Below are 24,711 nucleotides of genomic sequence, written 5' to 3'. Positions count from 1 at the left end.
TTGAATAATTTGCTGAACTTGCCTCGTCTGTGCCACAGATTCATGAAAACCCCTGACGAGATAATGAATGGACAGACGGACAGGCTGGAGCACCTGGAGTCCGACACAGACGAACAAATCTACATCAAGGAGGAATGCTGAGGAACTCTGGGAAAGCGAGTCCATAAACTGCTTACTACTACTACTACTTCTACTATTACTACTACTACAGCCGCTGATGCCTTTCAGAAGCAGCTCGAAAAATCAACATTGAAATTAAAGCGTGCACAGGTGTTCAGTGGTGTCATTCCTACAGGGAGAGGCATGAAATGCAGTCTTTCCTGACATGGCCTTAGGATGATATTAACCTGGGGAAAAAAGAAAAAAAAAAAAAACAGCATCGGGTGTTTTCGGATCTTTCGGACGGACTGAACTGAAAGGTCTCTCTTTTAAGTGTTTCCTTCTCTTTCCGAGCTGCAAAAGCCAATCACTTTGTGCTTATGTCACTGTTTGATCGTTTTTGTCTCCTCACATGCATTATACAAAGGAATTTTGCTGTTTCTAAAAAACAAAAAGAAAAAAAAGAATGAAAGAAAGAAATTTGTGTGTGAGTGTGTGTGTGTGTGTGTGTGACCGGAATGTTTTCACCATGGAATAAACAACTTTTTGATCAGAGATGTGCTCTATGTGATTTCTCTCGGGGTGTGTTTGTAAGTGGAGTGCATCACATATCCACATGATGGCAGTAGTGGACAACTTTTGCTGGCGGAAGCCTCGGCATGTGGATGGATGTCTGCAGCAGATCAACACTTCAGTGAGTGGAACAGACGCCCGAAGGCTGTTTTCTGTGTTTTTAAGTGCACAAGGTTAAATAGGGGACGGACAGGTGGCACGTGCCTGAGAATCTCTAGCTTTTCATTGGCGTTATTGATGACCTGGCCCGGGTGTGTAGTAACGAAAGCAACCAATCCCTGATTAGTCATCATTTATAGTTTCTGCTTCACTCCTTGAACTACTTTTGGATCACACTCTCACATTCTTCTCGCTTTCTGTCTCCTAACATATAATTGCAGCAGCTTTGAGCCTCGCCTTTATGAATTATGAAACACGCGTGTTGTGGGTTCCCCACATTTGTGTTATTGTTTTCAGCTTTAAAAATACCATTTTAAATGATCACCCATTCTTTGTGACGTTTACGTCAATAGCGGTAATCCGATTACTGTAACGCTACCAGCAGAGGTAGCGGATGCGCGCCGTGCGCTCTGGAGTCTCCATAAAAGTTAGTGCGCACGGAGCGGAGCTGTCAGACTGCGAGGAGACGCGGCTGAGCAAAGACTGTGGGCTGAAGTGACTAATGGGATCCACCTCACTCCATCTGAAGAGTGCGAGCTGATATCACGGGTGATTATCACCCGTCTAATGCGCACAACAGGACCCATTTGAACCTAATAAGACAGCTGTGCAGGCTTTCGTCGGGTTTGTGGACTATCGGGATTAAAACAAAGGGTTTGGATTCAGGAGACTCACCTCTGTGGTGGATGAGGTACCATCACCGCTCTTTTAAAAAGACGAATAATCGAAAGCAATAAGCCTGTTCGAGTTCATCCGGAGGGGCAAGACAAGCCACCACTCCCGTCTTTTTTTTTTTTTTGGTTTTTTTTTTCCCCCCAGGACGCAAATGTCTCCAGAGCACAGGGACGTCACTGGATTGTAACACCAGCAGCCTCGCCGATGGTTTAATAGGGCGTTAAAGTGCGGGAAGGGAGTGGGACAACTACAGGTAAGAGCCATGCAAGCCGTCATTCACGGCCCTGGGTGGGTGGCGGGAAGACTCGCCGATCAGCGCGTAAAAACCACTCAAGTGTCGCATTTGTCCAATCGAGCCTCTCCCCATTAAAAATAGTCATATTTGCATTGCCCCCTAATAACCAGAAAATACATTTGGATCTATTTTTTGCTCTAATTGCAGTAACTCCTGAAAAAGAAAGTAGAAGAGTCGGGCTTTAGGAGGTGCAGTTTTCTCATTGCGAGTTTAGCGGCAGTGACTGACAATCAATTCAGTTAATTTCACTACCTCAAATCGATGCCGCCTCACTGGGAGTCCTGGATATACAGCAGTGTAGAGCAGGCAGAGGTGACAGTCTAGCTTCACTCAGTCAATAAACGGTAGTCTGCACTGGAGTCTGGAGCAGAGGATCCTGGACCTGGGGTCATGCTTGTGTGCTCTGATTTTAGTGCAAGTAAGAAACTTCGTATGTATATGACTACAGATGTGAGTGGACTCATTTTATCAGCTTGACCTCCTGTTCTGAGGCTAACGTGGTTTCACCAGAAGCAAATAAACCCTGTGATGATGAAATGGTGTGACACAGTGGCTGGAGGTTCACATGGGCTCCCCGTCTGCTGCTGCCACTAGACGTGAGGTTTTCATTTCCAAAGTGAAACAGGAAGCAGCTAGAGGAATAAAACCTGATGAGATGGAGTCTAAGCACACACTGGCCTGATGTAAAAACAACTTTTAGGAGCACGTTTTTAAAAAATAATTATCAGACAGCTTCCTTAAACAGCAGAATTTCACCTGTTTTTGTAACTGTATTTCCAAAATCATGTGCCACAATCCAACTCACTTTTTTTTTATTGAAATGGTTTTAAAATGCTTCTAAAGGTTAAATAACTCCTCATGATGATCCAAGCTACCTTTAAATTAGTGTGGAGCCCTCTTTCAGTTGCTGTCTTCCTCGTCTTACCCTCCCCATCCCCTCGACCTTTATTTCGACATCACGTGTCCGGGTAACTTGCCACTCCACCTCTCTCTCGACCTTTATCCAATTACAACGTTTAGCTTTAAAAACGCTACATGAAACAACGCTAAAGCTCCAGTTACTGTCAGCAGCTTCATGTTTCCATATCTAATACCAGCCACTCTTCACAATCCCTGCTGGATAGGATTAATAGATTAAAAAATAAGCTACAGATCCACATAAAAGTACACAAATCTAAGTAACTACATGCTCAAACGCATGAAACTATGTTTTCAAATATAGCTGCAGCTACTTTTCATATTCCAGTTTAACATAAACACGATGACCTTTTGAGATCTTTTCTTTCTGATGTGGCCTCTTGGAGAAAAACTGTTTGTTTTCCACGTGAAGAGAGACTTTTCCCTCCCTATCTGGAGGAGCGCTGCACCTAAGTTGGGAACCACTGATCTGAGCAAACACACAGTGTATGAAGTAGTTCAGTCTAAGTGGAACACGTAGAATAAATCTTCTGTCTCGTTTCCTTCCACTCGGAGCATTTGCTTGGAATATTTTTATGTGAGTGTACTGAATAAAGGGTCAGACTCCCTCTTCCACCACTGCTGTGTCTCAGCACAGGGCTGGAGCAAACCACACTATGACATCATCTGGCAACTAATAGCGACTTCTTTTTTTTTTTTTTTAGCAGCCAAACTCTTCTTCCCCTCAGAAAAAGAACTGGCAGCCCCAGCAGTCCGCAATTAGCTGGAAGCATTAGCAGCAGCTCCTCCGGCGTGAACGATGAGCTTTAATGGCTCTGAGCTCGCCTGGCTCAGGTCAAACCGGGCCCCCTCCCTCGGTCCAGCTGGGCGAACTGGTGCCGGATGCCTGGCCAGCACCGGCGGATCGGCCAATGTCACCTTTTAGGGGCAGGTCACACAACCTCGTCCTGGCTCTGCCTGGCCATTGATCCGAAGCAGTGACACTGAGGCTTCATGGTCCGCTGCTCCTCGCCAACCAGGCCGACCCAGCACTGCCGCCGAACAGCTGTGACGGGCAACACACAAGCATCAGCGGGAGGTGGGGGCTGTCTCTGAATTAGCCTGGAAACTTCTTTTTCTTTGGGGGTTTTAGTTAGAGAGTAAACAGGAACTGCACAAATCAAGTGCACCATGATGGAAGATGTCCTGATTTGAAGTCATACCAAAGTAATAAAATCCAAGCAGCACAAGATCCCTCGGGCCTCTTTCAGAGTGATGTGCTCCTGATTCATTCATTAAAATCATTTTTTTGACCCCATGCCTGCGAGGCACGCTATTGACCACCCTGTTAGACTCTTTCCAATGACTAGTTCTATAAAATAAAGACTTTCTCTTGTACAGAGACTCTTTTGAATGTCTTGGATGACACCTGTATGCAAACTGCTCTGGGATTTATTTTTTTTAAATCCACCTCATCTCTCAAATGAAAGACCTCAGAGGAGGTCAGGTGCTCTGCTGCGGCTCCTTGATACGCGACTTTGCGCTCTCCTCAACAGAAATGATTGGAATTTGTGTAAAATATCGGCAGCTGATTGGCACCCGCTGTGCGGTTGTTTGATGTAAGTAGGAAGCGAGAGGCTTTTTCTCTCCCCCCTCCTCACTCCCTTTCTCATTCTATTTGATGTGCAGCTCTCTCTCCTCTCTCTCTGTTTCATCTGAACTAAAACAAATTCACCAGCCGCTGAATAAACAGGAGCTCTGCAGAAATGATATGAAAGCAGCTAAAGGTTCCGATATATTTCCTGCTCTGACCTCGGTCTTCTCCTTCTGATTAGATTCTTTTCTCACTTTGCTTCTTCCACATGCCTTTATTTCCCACATTTCCTTTCACAAGTTTGAAGATTCAGTGCTGGTTCAAAGCCTTCAGCGTAAATGTTAATTACACAGATTTGTCAGTGTTTTTTTTTTTTTTTCCTTTGTGTTTCTGAACAACAAGCATTCATTGGATGTTCACTGTGTTATAGAGTAGCAAGCTGGCCCAGTGTATGGTGACGAAGATCCATCTTGATCAGGTAGTAGCGTATAAGAAAAGTGATTCATTACCAGGAGCCGATCCCAGCTGAAATCCACCCTGAACAGGCTGCCTGTCAATCACGGGGCTGATTGATAGGCAGCCTAACCCGGATGCCTGACTGTAAGAGGAAAATCCACACATGTGCACTCCAAAAAAAATTGCCACAACTGGTTTAAACTGTTTAAAACCTCACTCTCGTGCTGCCATGTTTTACAGTGAAAATAAGGCAAAAAGTTCAGCTTCTTGTGGGAAAGCATAAAGTAGAAAATGATAAATTGACAACATTTATTGTAATGAAGGCAGTGACTGAATTTAACCATTTAAAGAAACGCCTATACTCTTCTGTAACAACAACGGGCAATGTACTGTCACATTTTCCTCTTTTGTTATTTTATTTATTACAGTGTTGTCCATCCTTACTCTACTGCTGTGAGCATATTAACTGAATGAGCTTATTAATTACTATGCATTTTAAAAATGGCTCTATTTGTGTTCATCACACCTGTATTGTTTCCTATATCTATGTCATATATTTTGAAATGTCCTACTGGAATGAATCATTTTTTTCTTTTTCATGTAATAACATTAACCTGCTGCCAACTGGGCTGTTTTCCCCATCTGGGCTTCAAGTATCCGCCTAAAGGCTTCTGCAGCTGTAAACATTACAACCATTACAGGAACATAAAAAATGATTTTGGGTCTGGTATGTGATTCACTGCAAAGCATTACAATGTAGTGATAAGCAGTGGGGAAACTACACACCAGTGGAGCAATTTCTGTTAAAAACTATGGAAAGTTGTAAGAAAAGATGGATAAAATTTATGATAGGAGACTTTCTTACAATTAAAATCACAGAGGCACATATAAATATACAACTGGAGGTCATAAATGGTGACTTGAAGGTCAGTGATAAATAGATTCCTTATTCGACCACCTGTCATAAAAGCAAGAAAACACAAATATTTTAGAAATCTGTCAAAAACATGTTTAAAACTAAAATAGATAATGTTATTTATTTAAATAGCAAACTCATTTCATGTTTTATACTCATATTGGAGCGAACTGGACTTCAATGTTAATGGTAAATGTAAAATTTCATGGATAAAAATAATAATAATAATGATATATTTACAATTAAAAATATCACAACTATTAAAGACTTGTGTATACTGGTGGATTCACCATTACAGATGCATAAAAATATTTTGGAAATTACCTATTACATAAAAAAAAATTAAACTGTGATCAAAGCAAATAGAACCATTACAAAAAAGTATAACTACAGTTATAAATAAGCAAACTCAGTTATTATACTTAAAATAGCCGAGTGAGGATGTGCAAAACTATAAAAGAATGTCATGTAGATCCGTCTTTTTACTGATGTTTATGGGCATGTCTGTAATCAGTGTAATTCAATACCTGGTTAAAAAAATACTGTAAATTTGGGGCAGCTGTGGCGAGGTCCTCACACTGGGTGGTGATCTAATAAGTTGTAAAGCACTGTGCTCTTTTTCAAAGTGTTGTGTGATATAAGGGAACGCTATCACCTCTTACTCTGCCATTAAGCAGTACTGTATTCCTCTTTTATTACTTTATTGTGAAAAAAATCTTTTTATTTAAGCAATGGATTTCTTATGATTTGACCTCACAAATATTTATTGAAATGAATGCGTTTTATGTTTAATGGAAAGCTTAACAGCAATGACAGAGGTATTTTTAATTTTTGGCAGTTTTACCAATAAGGTAAAACATGCAAATCAAGACCAGGAGAATCAGCAATGTTATAAATACTATTTTAATTTTTTTAATTTTCTAATCTTGTTAGGAATTTAAAACCTACCAGCAACTCTATTCCACATCATGTCTAAGTAATGGATTACCTCATCCCAGTCCCAGTTATTTCCTTCCACTCAAAGATACTTGGACAAAAAAAAAGGAAAAAAAAAGAGGGGAACATGTTTTTGTGATCATGTAATTTCCACATTTTCCTTAAATTTCCAGAACTTACAGCTCTCAAATGGTCATTAATTTTCAGTCCATCCTCCCTGAGCCGGTATTCGTTACTTTCCTCATCGCTCATAAATGCTGTGGGTACATGTAAACGATCTTAGTTCTTTATTTTTTGCTTCCTTGGTTTGACGCCGTCACAGTAGTTCTGACACAGTCCTTCCCCCAGTATTCCCTTAAAGGTATTCTATTCATTTTCATGCTTTTTCTGTGGATATGTGCACAGGAACCTGATTGTGGTGACACTAAATGAAGACATGTAACAGATTATTTAACTGACTGATAACTTTACTGTCGATTTCAGACAAGCCAAACAGAATAGCTACACTTTTAAGACAATCTTTACAACCTTTGCATGGCAAGGTTATATACACCACCTGCTCTCACTTTGAATGTTGGTCCTGGATTTATAAATTACAAAATGTGATATTCTCTGGTATGTCTGGAATTCCCTGAAGTGTAGGAAAAATAACCACAAGTCCAGGGTTCAAAAATACTTTCAATGTCCTACAAAAACATTCCAAAATTGGGAATATGATGGAAAGTAACAGATCTGTTACAGCTGCTGACATTTAGTTTTTCCTGTACTTCCTCTGCATCATACGCTCTGAATATTTTTTTTCCCTCTCAATCCATCCCTGAGTGTCCCTTTGCTGGAAGAGCCATGTTTTCTTCGTTGCACGCTGTCCTCCTCCTCCTCCATATGAAAGAGTCCTCCAGTTAAATGTGATCCTATTTCATGCAGAGGAAGAAAAAAAGACGGAGAGACACAAGAAGGGTGAGAGCGACCGAAAAAGATGTTGAGGAAACGGGTATCCACTGGTCTGTGTCCAGGATTCCCCCCATGTGGCTGTTTTATCCCTTCAGCAGCGTCCTAGTGTTGCTTTCTGTGTGGCCCAGTGGCTTCTAAACACGCGCCCGTCACGCAGGATAACTCCAGCCTCCGAAAGCCTCCAAACAAACACACCAACTCGTATTTTGGACAGCAGAAAAACTTCTTGCCTCGCCCTTCTTCTCACATCTCCTCCACTCATCCCCTTCCCTCAGTTTCATTTCGATGGCTGATGGCGTGTGCAGAGCTGTGGGCCTCCAGTACTTTCATGATGTGAGCCAAAGCCCATCTGGGACTCAATATCCTGTTTGCCAGCTCTCAGCACTCTGAAAACCACAACAATACTGAGCTGAGGCAGAAAGTTCAGAACTCATTACAGTTTGTTCAGGTCGAGACCAAGGTCGAAGTCTTCTCCTCCCGCGTCAATCTGCTGCGTCGTCTACAGAGTGAAATCTGCTGCTTTCGCTTTTTCTCTTTGTCCAATCTATCCATGTTCTTATGTCTCACGCCTGTTTTTGAAGCCGATACGGGAATCCACAAGAGACCGCCGGCTTGAGAAACGTTGAGCTGCTGGTATTTGTTACAGCTTGTAGATGGATTTGAAACTTTATTGTAAAAATTAAATAAACCTGATGTGATGGGTATACTTCAAAAAGTTTGTTTGCTGTGAGCCTGCTGTCTTTAAAGTCTACCTCAGTTATTGATTTCTTATATTTACCTGAATGTGTTCCAACAGCAGGCTGCTCTGCGATTGTCTGTGAGGATTGTCTGATGATCTATACAACCAGTTAATTTAGATAATGGTTTGACTTTTTAAGGCTTTGCCAAACTGTACCAAATATAAGATTTCAAGCCCTTGAATTTCTTTTTAAATGAAACCAACAAGGTCACCTAGTAAATACATTGTTAAACAATACATGTACAGATATAATAGATTTAAGTGCTTGGCTTAAGTTAATGTCCCTCGCTAAAGGCTAAACAGATAGTAGTTAGTACAACTCTGCTAAGCTAGGCTAGTTAAATATTTAGCTGTAGCTTTTAGCGTAATTGTTAATGTTTGTATTATAATAAGATTTTAACTTTAGTTATGCTATGTTATCATTACCAGTGTTGGTCAAGTTACTTGAAAAAAGTAATCAGTAACTAATTACCGATTACTTCCCCAAAAAAGTAATCCTGTTACTTTACTGATTACTTATTTTCAAAAGTAATTAATTACTTAGTTACTTTTTAAAAACACGATTTACAACCTGAAGAGGTGATAAAGCGATAGATCTCTCAGCCCAATTATACTTTTTCTGCATAATCCATCATGTAATCAGATGGAAAAGTCTCTTTTTAAAACTTGTTTTATTAGTTTTAACCTTTTAACTTTGTGTATCAAGCAAAAATTAAATTATATGCAACATTCTCTGACTGGAAGAAATTAGTTTAACATTTAAACCTATTTTCTGCACATTCCAGCACATAAATTTTTTTTTTTTTTTTTGTGTTACCACTCACTCTCTCAAATAGATGCAAGTAAAACACAGCAGAAAATAAATAAAGTCAAAGACTCAGCGGTCCTGTTGCTCTATTTTCACCTGTAAAGCAGGAGTGGGGTAGGCGGAGGTTTACCCTGGTGCAGGTGTGCCGCGGTCAGTGGAAGAATCCGTGAGTTTCTCTGTGAGTTTCCCATTACGTCGTAGCTACTCGGTGCTTGCTCGGAAGTTTAGGGGTTTTTTCGCTGTAAAAAGAAGTTTTCTTCCCACGCACAGCGGACACTAATGTTTTTGTCACTTTTTATGGAATCAAACTCAAAGTAAGGTCAGTACTTCCACGCTTTAAACGCTGCACGCTCATACTCTCTCCCGCACTCGATATATGATCCATTGTTGATCTGCACACAGCTGTTGTCACGAACGTCGCACTCGCTTACGTCACTGTCATGAGACATTCTCGCAAAAAAATCACGGTTTTAGTAACGCAGTAACGCAGCGTTCCTACGGGAAAGTAACGGTAATCTCATTACCGTTTTTGCAATAGTAATCCCTTACTTTACTCGTTACCTGAAAAAAGTACGCGTTACTGCCCATCTCTGATCATTACACATTAAAATGCAGCTACACTAGATTTAGCTGAAGTTTCACATATTTAACAAATCTGTTTTTCAGTCTTTGTGCTAACTCTACAGTCGACGGTGAACATGTCCAGGCTTCACAGATGGATCATCACTCATGAACAAAAAACATCTTATTCTTTCTCTGCAATTACAAGTTATTACACTGTTAAGAACTACTGAACAACAGCAGCAGATTATTTTCATATATCTGTTTAAAAAAAAGAAAAAAAAAAGAATAATTATTCCTTCTAAAAATAAAGCAGCCAGACAATAATGAAAGAAAATGTCAACTGATCTATTTTTCAAAGTTTTTGGATATCAGTGTAACCGTGTTAAATGGCAAAACATTGTATGAACATTACAACACTGTGACGGCAGCAGTTTGTGTTCCAGTGTGTCATGTTTTGAAGGTATAGATACATTTTAGTACGCAGACACAATAATAAATAGAACAGACAGGAAAGGTTGAACTTCACAGCTGCCAGCTCATCCGTGACATTTATAGCTGAAGACATCTAACACGACCAGAGACCAGACTTTGTTTTATAATGTTAAATCAGGTTTGAATCCTTAAAGTGAGAATCTTTAGGTTTTATCGAGTTGTGGATTAAAAAAAAAAAAAGTACACAGCAATTCTCACACAATGACGAGAAAGCACTCAGAAACCACAAGCCCCATCTGTAAAAGATGTTTAAAGGCTCCACATATCAACAGAGAAACATAACCAATTTGCTAACAGACATGCCAATCTGTACAAAGAATTCAGAGACTGGAAGGTTAACTTAAATGACAGATAACATGTTACATCACAGAAGTGCTGTCAAAAATACTGTAAAAGACCGCAATTTATCTTGTTGCGAGCAGTTTTTAACTGTCAGATTTTGATGAAGCAGTCAGTTAAGAGCAACGATAACAGTATAATTTGGTTTGTCAGATATCTGTATATGCAAATGCTAATGTGTACCATTACTGGAAAAGTATTGGTAAGGCTAATTATGCAATGGAACATTGTATTACAATGCAGACCTACGACAAAGAGATGTAATGAGTCACTTTTAATAAGTGACAATTTGTGGGTGCAAATACAAAGTTAACTATTAAAAAATGACAAACTCAAATATACATGAAATGATACGATTATCAACTGCGTGCATGTACGAACTCGTCAAATAAAATCCAAGGGCCCAAAACAGTTAAGCAAATGAAAAAATGTAACATATTCTTCTTCCTTTTGCAGTATAAAATGAAAAAAACTTAAATTGAGCAGTGCCTGCGAGCTAGTTCAGGCTAGCAACTTCAACTGCCCATGCAGCACAACTTCCTTCCCTTACACCCTGTACCAAACACACCCTCGCAATTTGGTGGTCCATTTAAGCTGCAAGATTTCCCATTACTTCTCATGCATTCCTGCCTGCCAAAGCCTACACCACCCTGGCATCCACCTGTAGGATCTCTCTCCAAAATACAGAATATAGAAAAGGATTAATTCAAGTTATTGTTGCTAAAGGTGTTTCTACAAACTGTTGGCTTATGGGGTGCACTTAGTTTTGAAAAACTTTAATTTTCACATTTTTTGTGTGTTCCCTGTGGCAGAATTTCATGCCCTCTACACACACACACACACACACACACACACACACACACACACACACACACACACACATACACACACACACACACACACACACACACACACACACAGAGAGAGAGCTCTACGCCTCATTTGGTTCACTCCGTGCCCTCGGGCTATTTAACCCGGGGGTTGTAACTTAAAGACGTGATACTGGCAGCCTGTGGCTTTCATATCTGACCGCTGTCCCCCACTTATCTGGCAAATAAGCCGTTTTAATTGCTTACACACAGAGTCCTATCAGGCCTTGTAGCGAGCATGGAGATAAGGGTTACACAGAGTCAGGCATTAGAAACAGGATGAGAAGACCGCAGAAAAACAGAGCTGCAGGGTCCCAAGAGGATGAAGAGTCAGGAAATAGCTATGGCCATCCTATTAATTTCAACCTCACAGAGCTGTTTCTGCACCTCACTGTAGGGCTCAGGAGAAGTATGCTGTTCACTGAAATCAAAGCAAATCTAAAATTAAGACTGCGTAATGACTTTATCACTGGATCGACCGTGAGGTCATTGTAGAAAACAACCTTTACAAGTTCAGCTTTTTGTGCATTTGTAGTATAATAAAACAGAAATCTGAATATATTTGCTGTCATTGCAGAATCTGCATTAATCTAGATGCCCACGGTAAGCCTTGTTTATTGGCATTTTTGTACTTTTTGTCAACATTCAATTATGTCACAGGCTCCAGGAACCTTACTTTCCAAAGGGGTTGAGATTGTTAAAGTTTCCTTGTGTATTGTTTTGACCCATGTGCCCCGCATGAAGAGCTAGTCAACACAGTAGCCGGGTAAATGTCAGCTGCACTAGGCTTCTAATGAGACCAGAGACTAAGGAGAGGGCTGACACCATCATAGGCTCTGTGCTGAGAGGCTCATTTACATTATACCAGGCGACAGCTGGAGATATGAGGGGAGAGAGGAGGAGATGGAAGCAGAGAGGCAGGGAAAGAGAGAGAGCTGGAGAAATGAGGCAGCAAGAAGAAAATGTTGGTTTTAGTTCTGCAGACACTTTTCAGAGGCAAAAGCCTACATGTATCAAGGTGGGATGAGACATGGAGGCTGTCTAATTAAAGCTGCGTTAGTCAACAGTTCAGCCCAATGCACCCAAAAAGTCCTCCTAGTGTTTTTGTGTCATTCAGCTAATTGTTTTGGACATAAGTTTGCAACATTGTTTCCAATAGCAACATGCGGTTGCTTTCTGCGCCAAACACTCCATAAATCAAATCTCCAGTGAGCACAGCTAAAAGAAAAGTAGATAATTCCGTCGTAGGTTGGTGGAGAACAAAACAGAGCTAAAATAAGGGAGAATATTGAATTTACATGCATTAAGTGGTGGAAGTATGATTTCAAATTAACACCAATGATTGGCCCTGCCTTCTGGATCTGTAAGAATGCATCTATTTGGTGATACATTCAACACTCCTGGATTTCTGTTGCATTATGTGTGTGTGTGTGTGTGTGTATATATATATATATATATATATATATATATATATATATATATACTGACCCAGCAGAAAAAGCAAGATTGTAGTCTAGCCTTAGATCAAGATCAAAGCCTTACTTTAAGAGGCAACTTTGGGCAATTTGCATTTTCATAACATCAAATTATCAGTTCCAAAGATTGCTGATCGCCTCATTAATAACTGTTCAGTATGTGAGAAAGTCTGCACTGAGGTAGGTACCTGCTGTAAATTAGAGATGTTATATAATATTATAATACACAGTAATTTCAGGGCTTCTGAGATGTAAGGCTGGGAAAAATCAGACCCAGAGTGGGGACGAACACTGCGTTCACACGTCTCACAGACTGCTGGATAGAGCTGAAATGCTGCTGACACTGATGTGCAAGTAAAGCTGTTGTGAGCAGGCGTATGGAAAATGAAGATACGGGCGTCTGCTAGGGTGCACAGTGCGCCTGTCAGAACTATCAGATGGAAAATGGGTTCACGTGTCTGTTGGTTTAAATTAAAAAACAGATTCAGTCCATCTGATTAACAGTTACTCATGTTATTATTATTATTGTCCATTATCCTCCAGTGACATTATGGTACTACCACTGTCTACCATTATGTTTTTCGAATTGACTTCCAATGACATTCTTGTTCATTATTATTGGAGGTTAAAAGAAATCATTCTTGTTTCCAAACATTAACTGGATCATTAAGTGAAACAAGCCTAGGAGGAAGTTAGAGAGCTAGCAAGAGGAAGCAATGTGTGATCAATTATACTGACTGTCTAACTGGTACATTTCCTTACACATTTATCATACTCGTCAGTTGATTTGCTAAACATTAGAGTCACACTTTGACAAATGTAATGTTTGGGTGTATATATGGCTGTGCCAAATATTGAACTTCCTTTGTCCTAATGCTAAATATGAAGCTACGCTCCAGCAGCAGTAAAATCTGTCTACCAGCAGCTCCAAGGCTCAATAACTCAAGTCATGTCAGTCCTCATAAAATAAAACAGCCAACTGACAAATCGTCCAATAAATCAGCTGCTTTTTCTTGACTTTTTTCTTTATTTTTATCCTCGTGTGTTCAGTACATACATATATTTAATTGCAAATATTTTATAATTGTCTGTTACTGCCCATGTGGCAACCTCCGTGTAATAGGAAACACTGGTGGTTTCCTGGCGATTGCTCTGAACATTTTTACATTCGTTGCCGAATTGCGGCGATCACTTTTGATCACACGGCGATTGCACGGGTCGCCTGGTGGGAGGCAACCCATCTGTAAACAACTGAACAGTTGGACTGATTGATGAAAGCTTGCAGATAATTGCCAACATATTGCAATAAATTGGAGTCAATCTCACCGAGTCTCTTTGCGGTAGTGGACTTGACTTAACTGGTTGCTGCGCATGAAGACAGTTTTGCGATGTTTGCCAGATGATCGCAGTTAATCACAAACAGATTGCGAGGAATGGCCAAATTGACACAAACTTATAGGACTGATAGGAGACTGACTCCCTCTTATTGCACATTATTGCAGAGTCATTACCATGGTGACGCAACAAAATTGCTTTGAAGATGACTGGGAGTTGTGGCAGACCTGGTCTCCATGTTTGAAGAAACCATTTCATAGGCAATGAGACTGCAAGTTCATTTTACACAGTCGTAACGACTTTGTGCTGCGGTCTCCAGTCCCTGTTTTCACTGGTGTGACTGTAGCACTAGTGAAGTCCTATCATGAAACACTGAAACACATTTTGTTGTCACTAAATTGTTTGAGAGAGGTGTGGATCTGACTGTGAAACTGAGGTGTTCATGTTAACCAATAGGCATATCCTGGAAATTCTTCCTTTCTGACTCTAATAATGACTATAAACTTTATTTCTTTTTCATTAAGACTTGAAATGTTTGAACCCAAATCTCTGCAACGTGTCACAGAGAAAGGGAGCAGAGGATTTTTTTACAGAATTCTATAGATCTGGAAATCTTGTGGCCACAAGAGTCGCCCCCTGCTGGCCATTAAAAAGAATGTAGTTTTAAGGCACTTTCACATGACTTCGCTTTCTAGCTACATGCGTCTTTTATATTGTCTGGGTTTGCTACGCTAATGCTGAAAAAAAAAGACTTTTTGTTTTCACTTGCGTGTGGTTTATTTTGCGCTCCTACTTCATGATGGGAATATGTTTCTTTACTTTTTTCAATCCTGCTTCAGAGAAATCAGTGACAAATTATACCTAGTCTGCACCAGGCCAAATGTGCCCCTCTGAAGGCCTGTAGCGTTAAATTAAATGTCACATAGAATGTCTCCTCTATCTAAATGGGATCCTGTGGTCTTACATCAGCTGCCTTTTCTTTCATTCTGAAAGAGAAAAACCCTGAATTTCTGATGGTGCATAAGCAGCAGTAGAGGAGCTGATGAATAAACTCACGTCCTTGCCTCTGTACTTCCCCATCCACTCCGACTGAATGTCACTATACACTTGTGGGAGAGAGAGGAGAAGAAAGAGGGATGGAGCTGCACTGGCTTGGAAGTACAGTAACATGCCAAAGATGAGTAACGACAAGTCTCCAGACTGCAGAGGCCACTGAGCTCTGTCTCGGTGCTCGGGGATCTGTTGATTTGTTGATGTAGAAGCCAGATGTTCCAGGGGCCACATGGGATGGCTGCCAGTTTGTTATAGTTGTTGGGCAGATTTATGTCCAAATTATTTTATTAGCAATTTGTTTTGGGCTATAGATAGAACCAAATATAATGCAGGACGAGCAGGTGGATTATTAATAGTTTACTGAAGTGAAATAAACAGTGAAAAACAAGCAACAGAGTCAGCTTTGAGACTCGAGAGCAGATCTCTATATGCACTGGCCTAAGGTCAAGGTGTTATATTGGTTATTTGGTTTAGACAAGAACCTTGTTTAACCCACAGAGTCACTTAAAATCACATTTAGTGAAATATATTTTGTATTAACAACAGTTTAGATATAAAAGTGAAAATAACTGAACAAAGTGCTGTTGAACTCTTCAGGTTTTAGAGTTTTTCAGCTCATTGTTCTTTTGTTTTATTATCTTTGAAACTTTTTCTTTAACAACACAAATTCAATTTTTTTGCAGCCACAGCTACAATGTTCAGTGTGTTCAGTTTTTTATATGGTGCTTTTCTACTTTACTTTCTCTCTATCTCACACATCTACTTCAGGATGGATCTGGAGGGAAATGTTCTGGAAAGAGAGGATAATGGAGAAAGAAGTCTTCTTCATTGGAGACACTGGAGACAATACAGTGTCTTCTTCTTCTTTATTCGCTGTCTCCTTTTAGGGGTTGTCATAGTCGATGATCTCCCTCAATCTCACCCTATCCCTAGCATCCTCTGTCACACCAACCCTCTGCATCTGTAAACGTTCTCTGAAGCCTTCCTCTTTTCCTCCTGCCTGGAAGCTCCATCTTCAACATCATTTCTCCAATATATCCACTATCCCTCTTCTGCACATATCCAAATCATCTCAGCCTACCATCTCGACCTTTGTCTCTCAACCTCATTTCGGCTTTTGTTCATCCCAGTCTAGCAGTTCGTAACAAAATGTGGAAATTTGGAAAATCTCAGCATCTTCAGTTCTTCTACCTCCAGCTTACCGTCCTGTCTTTTTGTCATTGCCACTGTCACCTAACCATACATCATAGCAGGTATCTTCCAGGAACCCATGATTTTGCTGGGACATTTCCTAACAGCATCAACAGTTTCCAAAGGGTTTTTAATATTCATTATCACTTTCTAATAATTCACTTGGCACAATATATGTCATCTATGGACATGCCTTGGCAATGCACTGTCACATTTCTCAGAAACAAATGAAAAGGAGTCCTGTATCTGACTCTATAGAAGGCTGGACAGGTGAAAGCTTCAGTTGTCTCTTCTTAGCCTGATGTTCTAATCGGTGGAGTACTGGTTGTGCTCCTCATGGCTCAAACATTGCGATGTACTGAATGTTTCAGTCACTCTGAAGGACACCGCGCACATCAACTTCACAAACAGACATCGTTAATTAATCCAATGCAGCATAGGAACCAATTACATTGTTAAGCTCCAGGTGCTGACAGCTAATTACAAAACCCGGAGTGAGGAAACACTTGGAATGAGATGTCCATTTTACTCAGACAGCTGAGAGTCATTTATGGAAATAGAGCCGACTTATTAGGATAATATGTAACAGAGAAGACTACAGAGGCTCTGTAGAGCCATTAGATGATTTCTTTGTAAATACCAGTAACCACCAGATGCCACTGCCAAATAGCTTCTTGACATAAATGACAAAACTGTGGTGTAAATGTCTGACAAAATCAGGTGTTAGAAAGTATAAGAAAATGGGAAGATCCAACCATGTTCTTCCATTTATTCAATTCAGGGTCAGTTATCGTCTTGCATCATCAGATGTACTCTGTTTATCACAGACCATCTATCCATGTGTATAATGTAACACCTACATTGAGTGTTAGTTAATTACACAGTCCAACAATCATGATGTTTGACTACACGAGCATACCAGGTTTAGATTACTAAAATGAGAAAGGAAGAAAAGACTAAAAGCTTTAATAAAATGAACATTTTCCCTGAGCCCCCACTTCATGAAAGCACACTCCAGCAATTTGCAGTTGCTTCCCGAGGTGTTGGTTTTCCTCACCAGGCTATATTCAAATGTGTAAGATCTGATACATACTGAGAAGCATCTGCTCAGCATAGTGTCTCAAGACGGAAGGATACACACTAGTATACACATGAAGGTATTAGTTTCTATAATAAGAACACACTGGAAACCAAAAAGACATCATCAAACTATTGCAAACTACAGATACCTTTTGCTTTGTTTTTATTCTTTTCATCCTGGCTTGAATTTAAGACAATTTTCAACCCCACCCTCAAAAAACGAAACAGTTTATTTTTCTGGCATGTAAGTGATACTGTTTGCACTTTTAAAGCTACTAAGAGGATGTGATTGCAGAAAAGGTTTTTGAAAATATATATTGATACCTAATGAGCTCTCCATTTACTACAAGAAACACATTTAGTGAATATCACACATAAGAGGATGCTGTTATGGTGAATGGCTGTGATTTGGTTTTAGGCACACGTCCACAGTTTCAGAAGAGCCACAACAGACTATTATTTGTTTGCTTAGTTAATCACTCATTTGCCTTTGCCAACACAACTCAGATTGGACTGTTGCCAAGCAACACATTAAATGTTTTTCCTGCACACTAACCTCTTTGTGTAGGTCAACAGGTTACTGCTGTCCAGCAACTATATTATACACATTTATCTGTATGTTTTCATAATCTTTTCCAACAGTCTATTAGAAACGTGCTGGCGTATTGAGTTTAATGATAAAGTACAGATCTAACTATTTATTTGTCTACATTTCTCAATCTATATCTAAAATATATTTACAACCACACAAAACACAATGTTTAAAGGCTGTCTGGGGCTGCTGTCAAATTCAAATTCAATTCAAATTTTATTTGTCACGTACACAGTCATACACAGTACGATATGTAGTGAAATGCTTGGACAACTGCTCGTGACCTAAAGAAAACAAAAAAGGAAAAGGCTATGAATAAGATAGGAAATAAATATGAAAAATTAAAAAGGGTAAATTTAACTAGGAAGGAATAGAATATAAATTAAGGTTAAAAATGAAATAACTGTACAACACAAATTAGAATGAAGGGTAAATTTAACTGGGAAGAATAAGATAAAGATAAATATATAAATTAAAGTTGAAAATAAAATAACTGTACAACAAAATACACAATACACAATATAGAACTATATAAGAATGTATGAAGAAATCTAAATCTAAATAAATATATACACAATAACAGCAGCTGTACAAGTATTAACTGGAAATGAAGAATATAGTGACCAGTGTTGTGCAAAACCAAAGTCCAGAAAGTCCAGTGTGTGTGTAAGAACCATATGTGTGGGTCAGTACTGTGTGGTGGTGTGATTGAGAGACCGTATCGCCTGCGGGAAGAAGCTCCTCCTCAGTCTCTCTGTGTTGGTCTTCAGGGAGCGGAATCACTTTCCTGACCTCAGCAGAGAGAACAGTCTGTTGTTGGGATGGCTGAGGTCCTTCACCATCTTCCTGGCCTTGGTCCAGCACCGCCTGCTGTAGATTGAGTGCAGGTCAGGGAGCTCGGAGCAGATGGTGCGCTCAGCTGACCGCACAACCCTCTGTAGAGCTCGTCTGTCCTGCATGGTGCTGTTCCCGAACCAGGTTAAGATGTTTCCCGTCAGGATGCTCTCTATGGTGCACGAGTAAAAGTTCCTGAGCACCTTGGAGGGCAGTTGGAAGTCTCTCAAGCGTCTGAGGTGGTAGAGACGCTGTCGGGCCTTTTTCACCACGGTGTTGATGTGACAGGACCATGACAGGTCCTGCGTGATGTGAACTCCGAGGTATTTGAAGCTGTCCACTCTCTCCACTGGGCACTCGTTGATGACGGGGGTCTGGTAGTTCCTCTCCTGCTTAGTGCTGAAGTCCACTATCAGCTCCTTTGTCTTACTGACGTTTAGAAGGAGGTTGTTCCTCTGGCACCAGTTCTCCAGATTCCTAATCTCCTTCAGGTAGGCCGTCTCGTTGTTATCAGAGATCAGGCCCACCACGACGGTGTCGTCAGCAAACTTGATGATGGTGGTGGAGCTGGTAGTGGCCACGCAGTCATATGTGTACAAAGAGTACAGCAGGGGGCTCAGAACACACCCCTGGGGGGCTCCAGTGCTGAGAGTGGTGGAGGCTGAGACATGTCCGCCCATCCTTACTGCCTGTGGTCTGCCAGTTAGGAAGTTGGAGATCCACTGACACATAGATGAGCTGAGTCCCAGATGCTCCAGCTTGGTGGTGAGTGTGGAGGGAATTATGGTGTTAAATGCAGAGCTGTAGTCTATGAAGAGCATTTTAACATAATTCCCCCTTCTAGTGTCCAAGTGAGTGAGTGATGTGTGGAGGAGATGAGAGATGGCATCGTCTGTGGAACGATTTGGACGGTAAGCGAACTGTAGTGGGTCCAGTGTGTCTGGTAGTGAAGAAATGATGAAGTCTCTGACCAGGCGTTCAAAGCACTTCATCACTACTGAGGTGAGGGCTACAGGGCGATAGTCATTGAGAGAAGCAGGGTGGGGTTTCTTCGGGACAGGAACAATGATGGACTCTTTGACGCATGTAGGGATCACCGACTGAGATAAAGAGATGTTGAATATCTCAGTGAACACAGGAGCTAGCTGGTATGCGCAGTCTCTTAGGATACGACCTGGGATGCCGTCTGGTCCTGCTGCTTTCCTGGTGTTCACTCTCTTGAAGGCTCTCCTTACTTCATGCTCGGAGATGACGAGCACGTTTCCGGTGCTGGCAGTATCTTCCTGTCTGCAGCCGTTAGCGCCGCTAACACTAGCATTGTTGGAGACCTTAGCTGCAGCCTCGAAGCGAGCATAGAAAGTGTTCAGCTCGTCTGCCAGAGTCACGGCCGCGTTCGTCATACCGGTTGTTGGTGCTTTATAGTCCGTTATTGTCCTTAGTCACTCTGTTGGAGTTGTGACTCTAGTTTCCTCCCGTAGCGCTGCTTCGCCTCTTTCACCGCCCTCCGCACGTTATATGACGCGGCTTTGTACGGGTCCATGTCCCCCGTCATGAGTCCCGTGTTGTAGGCAGCGGTGCGGGATCTCAGAGCGTCGCGGATGGTTTTATCCACCCACGGCTTCTGGTTGGGAAACGTTGTGATAGTCTTTGTCTCCACGGTATCATCCGCTAGTTTCCCGATGAATCCCACAACCGCTTCCGTAATGATGTAAAGTGATGTATCTCACACATATCCTTTATATAAAATATATTTGATAGGTAAGCAGTGCAGAAGGGCCTTAAATCTGCATTCTTCCTTTCATGTCCAGTGGGGCCAGCGCAGCCTGCAACAGTGAGTGTGGTTACACAAAACTCATTAGGCAAAAGACTCTTCAGCTTCATTAGTCTGTAACATTAATACAGCATGATGGAGTTTGGAACTGATGGTTTCTATTCAATTCAGTTGTATTTATACAGAGCCAAATCACAACAACAGTCGCCTCAAGGCGCTTTATATTGTAAGGTAGACCCTACAATAGTAGATACAGAGAAAACCCAACAATCATATGACCCCCTATGAGCAAGCACTTTGGCGACAGTGGAAACGAAAAACTCCCTTTTAACAGGAAGAAACCTCAGACAGAACCAGGTTCAGGGAGGGGCGGGGCCATCTGCTGCGACTGGTTGGGGTGAGAGAAGGAGGACAGGATAAAGACATGCTGTGGAAGAGAGACAGCGACTAATAACAAGTATGATTCAGTTCCAATGAAATGTTCCAATCAAAATTGACAATAAAGCACGGTTGGCTTAGGGCGGGACTACTTTGTGATTCATCCGAGGGACCGCTCCAGCCTTCGTCGTCTGCTGGAGGGTCAGTGGGACCGCTCCAGCCTTCATCATCTTCGTCTGCCTTCGCTTCAGCTGTCCGTCTCCGCTGGAGGGTCCGAGGGACCGCTCCAGCCTTCGTCCGCCTTCGCTGGAGGGTCCGAGGGACCGCTCCAGCCTTCGTCGTCTGCTGGAGGGTCCGTGGGACCGCCCCAGCCTTTGTCGTCGCTGGAGGGTCGGTGGGACCGCTCCAGCCTTCATCCGCCTTCGCTGGAGGGTCGGTGGGACCGCTCCAGCCTTCATCCGCCTTTGCTGGAGGGTCCGAGGGACCGCTCCAGCCTTCGTCGTCTGCTGGAGGGTCAGTGGGACCGCTCCAGCCTTCATCAGCTTCGTCTGCCTTCGCTGAGGGGAGGGTCCGTGGGACCGCCCCAGCCTTCATCCGCCTTCGCTGGAGGGTCCGTGGGACCGCTCCAGCCTTCATCCGCCTTCGCTGGAGGGTCCGTGGGACCGCTCCAGCCTTCGTCGTCTGCTGGAGGGTCAGTGGGACCGCTCCAGCCTTCATCGGCTTCATCTGTCTGGATCAAACTTTTCACTTGGGGTTACATGTTTGATTTTTGGGTGGGGGGGAAATGTTACGTTTCGGTGTTGTCAGTTTTTTGTTTTTTTGCGTGACTGTCATGTATTTCCTGCTTTACTTTGAAAGTCTGTGTTATCTTAGTGTGTTCAGTTTACGTTTCCTTGTCTCGTCAGGTCTAATTTGCCCCAGCTGTGTTTCCCTCCTGTGGTCCATTCCCTGATTGCTCCTTCTATGTATTTAAGCCTTGTGTTTCAGTATGTCATGGTCGCGATCTTCCCCCCCCTGTAAATAGTTTGGCGCCTTGTGTTGTGATGTAAATAAATATCATATTTTGCTTTAAAGAAAATAGTGGTTGATACTTTCATTTTGGGATGATTTTTGTGGAAGCCCGTATTAGTTTTTTTTCTCGTGTGTTTTTGCCTTATTTTTATTTTCCTGCGTTGCACCCCCGGTTGCCTAGGCCGGGGTGTAACAGTGTTCAGAGTAGAAAAGCACAATATGAGTACCATTCCATTTACCAAATACAAAAATAAAGGAATGACCAATCAGATTGCAATCTGTAATCTTTTCACGGATCACCTGGATGTTCTTGGTCTTTCAGGTCTGCTTGCAAATATGCAGAACTGCTCTCTGATTCCAGGCTGTTTGAAGAAATCAAACCAGTTATCAAAAAAGCACGACTCAATAACAGGACACAATGCTGATGTTATAAGGGCACTGAGTAATTACCCGTCTGACTGACTGCTACAGGCAGCAGTAAGAGCTGCAATAACACTGATAAAGCTTATCTCTTCTAACAAAAGTCTGGGAAACACTGTGCCACTACCACAGCCGCTTCCCATTCCCTTTGGCTACAGTGACTGGACACTAAAACATCCTTTTATAATCCAGTAAGGTCTTTAAAACAAGGGTAAAATCATTGATCTGAGGGGATTGAGCATGGAAGTTTGTTTTTAAACTTAACTCAGAAGTCCACCTGATGGTTCACCTGACAAAGACTGAGCTCAAACCTCCATGCAAGTCGGAGCATTTGTAGCTTGTAGCATTCTTCTATTCCACAGGCATTCAGACTGATGGAAGAAAAACCCTCCAACAACCAAGTGACATATAAAAAAACTGTTTAACAAGCCTTTTTGAACTGACTCTGGTATATAATGTCTCAGTGGCAACCCAACAACACCAACACAGTCTGTAGCAGTGATTTACTGACAACTATTTGCATCTAAATGGCTTAGTGGGTGGCGTTTTCATTGGTCAGTTAGACAGAAGGACAATAACATTTCACTTTCTTAGCAGAATAGTTTCTCTCATTTCTTTCCAATCTCTGTCTCTTTGGTCTAAGGAAGGAAAAAATACAGAAAACATTTCCAAAAGATACACAAACATGTCAGCAGATACTGCGTCTTAATGTCAGGGCAAAAGTCCTGCTTTAAACCTGTAATCGGCAGTTTATATACAGTTGATCTTTTCCTAATAGGACATGCCTTGCTATATGAGTGCATTTGCATAGATTTGAACCTCTGTGTCAAACTTTATGTATTTCAGGCTTACACCACACGGAGTGCAATCATTTACCCATCCAAACAGCACGTCAGCAACTCGCAGAGTGACAGGCCCTTTAATGCCAGCATCTGCAGACATTTCATTTGCCGGTTTACCAAATGGGTAGAGTCATATGGGTATGTTTTTTTTAAAAGGGGAACTTCTGAGTGATAGTAATGAGCTCGAGGAGACAGCAGCACTGCGGTTGTAGTCGGCACGGTGCCCAATTATCTGCAAGCACCTGTCGAAGTCAGCCGTGGCTGTTCAGAGTGGTGCTTTCAAATGGCATATACGAAGTCCCTCCCTCTGCTATATCGTCCATGCTCCTATAATGAGAAGGGGGTTGCTATGGTAAGACCGCAGAGAATTGTTCATTTTGAGGGGAATAATTTTTACTTGTGGTTGTAGATGAACATCAGATTTGGACTTGGTCATGACCGGTTCTACTCACTGTGAAATTTGTGAAATACTTGGGAACAGGTTGACTTTCTTTGAATTAGAAAAGCTGCCGTTGGCTGAATAGTGATAGATCCACATGCAGAAAATTAAATGGTGATCAGAGCTTTTAAACAAACAAGTTTGAGCTTAAATGACTATTCAACTATTTGTTCTTCGTGGGATGCACTGTTAAATGCACAGAACTGAAATGCTTGGGTTGGTGTTCAATAGAAAAGTCATTTTCTTAATCATAGAAAAAAGAAACCCAGTTTGAAAATTAATTCTTGGCCATATTTATATGCTGCTTGGGACTTTCTGATGTCCGTACGTAGGAGTGGGTTTTGATAATCAATTTATCGATTAAAATTGATTCTGGCTTGGATAACGTGATATCGATTCATTAAAATCCTGAATCGATTTTTTAATATTAATTTATTTTGCCCGAAACGTCAGAATCTCAGGTTAAACCTCACAAAATTTCAAGAACCACCAAACATTTAAGACAGTAAATGAGAGCAGCTTCTGCACAAAGACGTAAACACAAAGCGCGGACCCGCAGATCAGAATCAGTGAGATGTCGCCTTTCTCACCCGACGGCACGGATGCGGTCGGAGCTGAAAGCCGACAGCTCGCTGATTCCGATGTTTTGGCGGGTCTGCGCTTTGTGTTTACGTCCTTTTTGTGCCGATTCTAAAGCTGTTAGTTTTATCTCTCTCCAAACAATATTGACTGAACCAGCAGCAAAAGAAGATCCAAACTAAGCTTCACATAAACATCGTCATGAATTCCCTCTGACTTTTACTGTTTTGCTTCCACCACACTTCATGCACATCTCTCTCTCTCTCTCTCACACACACACAGTACACTTCAAGAACAGTTTCCAGTCCAAAAATCTGTTTTCTGCATTATTTGCTTGCTTGTTACGCAC

The 24,711-nt window shown here is 41.6% G+C and overlaps 2 protein-coding genes across 5 annotated transcripts in view; both read left to right on the top strand.

Annotated features, from left to right (window-relative positions):
• The window catches only part of etv6 (ETS variant transcription factor 6), a 29,186-nt gene extending 28,532 nt beyond the window's left edge, over positions 1-654 (top strand). For all 3 annotated transcript variants that reach the window (XM_026146759.2, XM_026146760.2, XM_080292103.1), the window contains one exon: positions 39-654. In XM_026146759.2, coding sequence (XP_026002544.1) covers positions 39-141 — 103 coding nt within the window. In that variant the 3' untranslated portion in view covers positions 142-654. The remainder of the gene's footprint in view (positions 1-38) is intronic.
• A 627-nt stretch (positions 655-1,281) lies between these two features.
• tafa2 (TAFA chemokine like family member 2) overlaps positions 1,282-24,711 on the top strand; it is a 103,226-nt gene continuing 79,796 nt past the window's right edge. For both annotated transcript variants that reach the window (XM_026146769.2, XM_026146768.2), the window contains exon 1: positions 1,282-1,759. The gene's annotated coding sequence lies outside the window, so the exon portion shown is untranslated. The remainder of the gene's footprint in view (positions 1,760-24,711) is intronic.

The sequence above is a fragment of the Astatotilapia calliptera genome, chromosome 17 (assembly GCF_964374335.1).
Source record: "Astatotilapia calliptera chromosome 17, fAstCal68.1, whole genome shotgun sequence".
NCBI classification, from domain to species: Eukaryota; Metazoa; Chordata; class Actinopteri; order Cichliformes; family Cichlidae; genus Astatotilapia; species Astatotilapia calliptera.
Note: the sequence above shows the minus strand (reverse complement) of the source record. Positions and strands in the feature narration are given on the sequence as shown.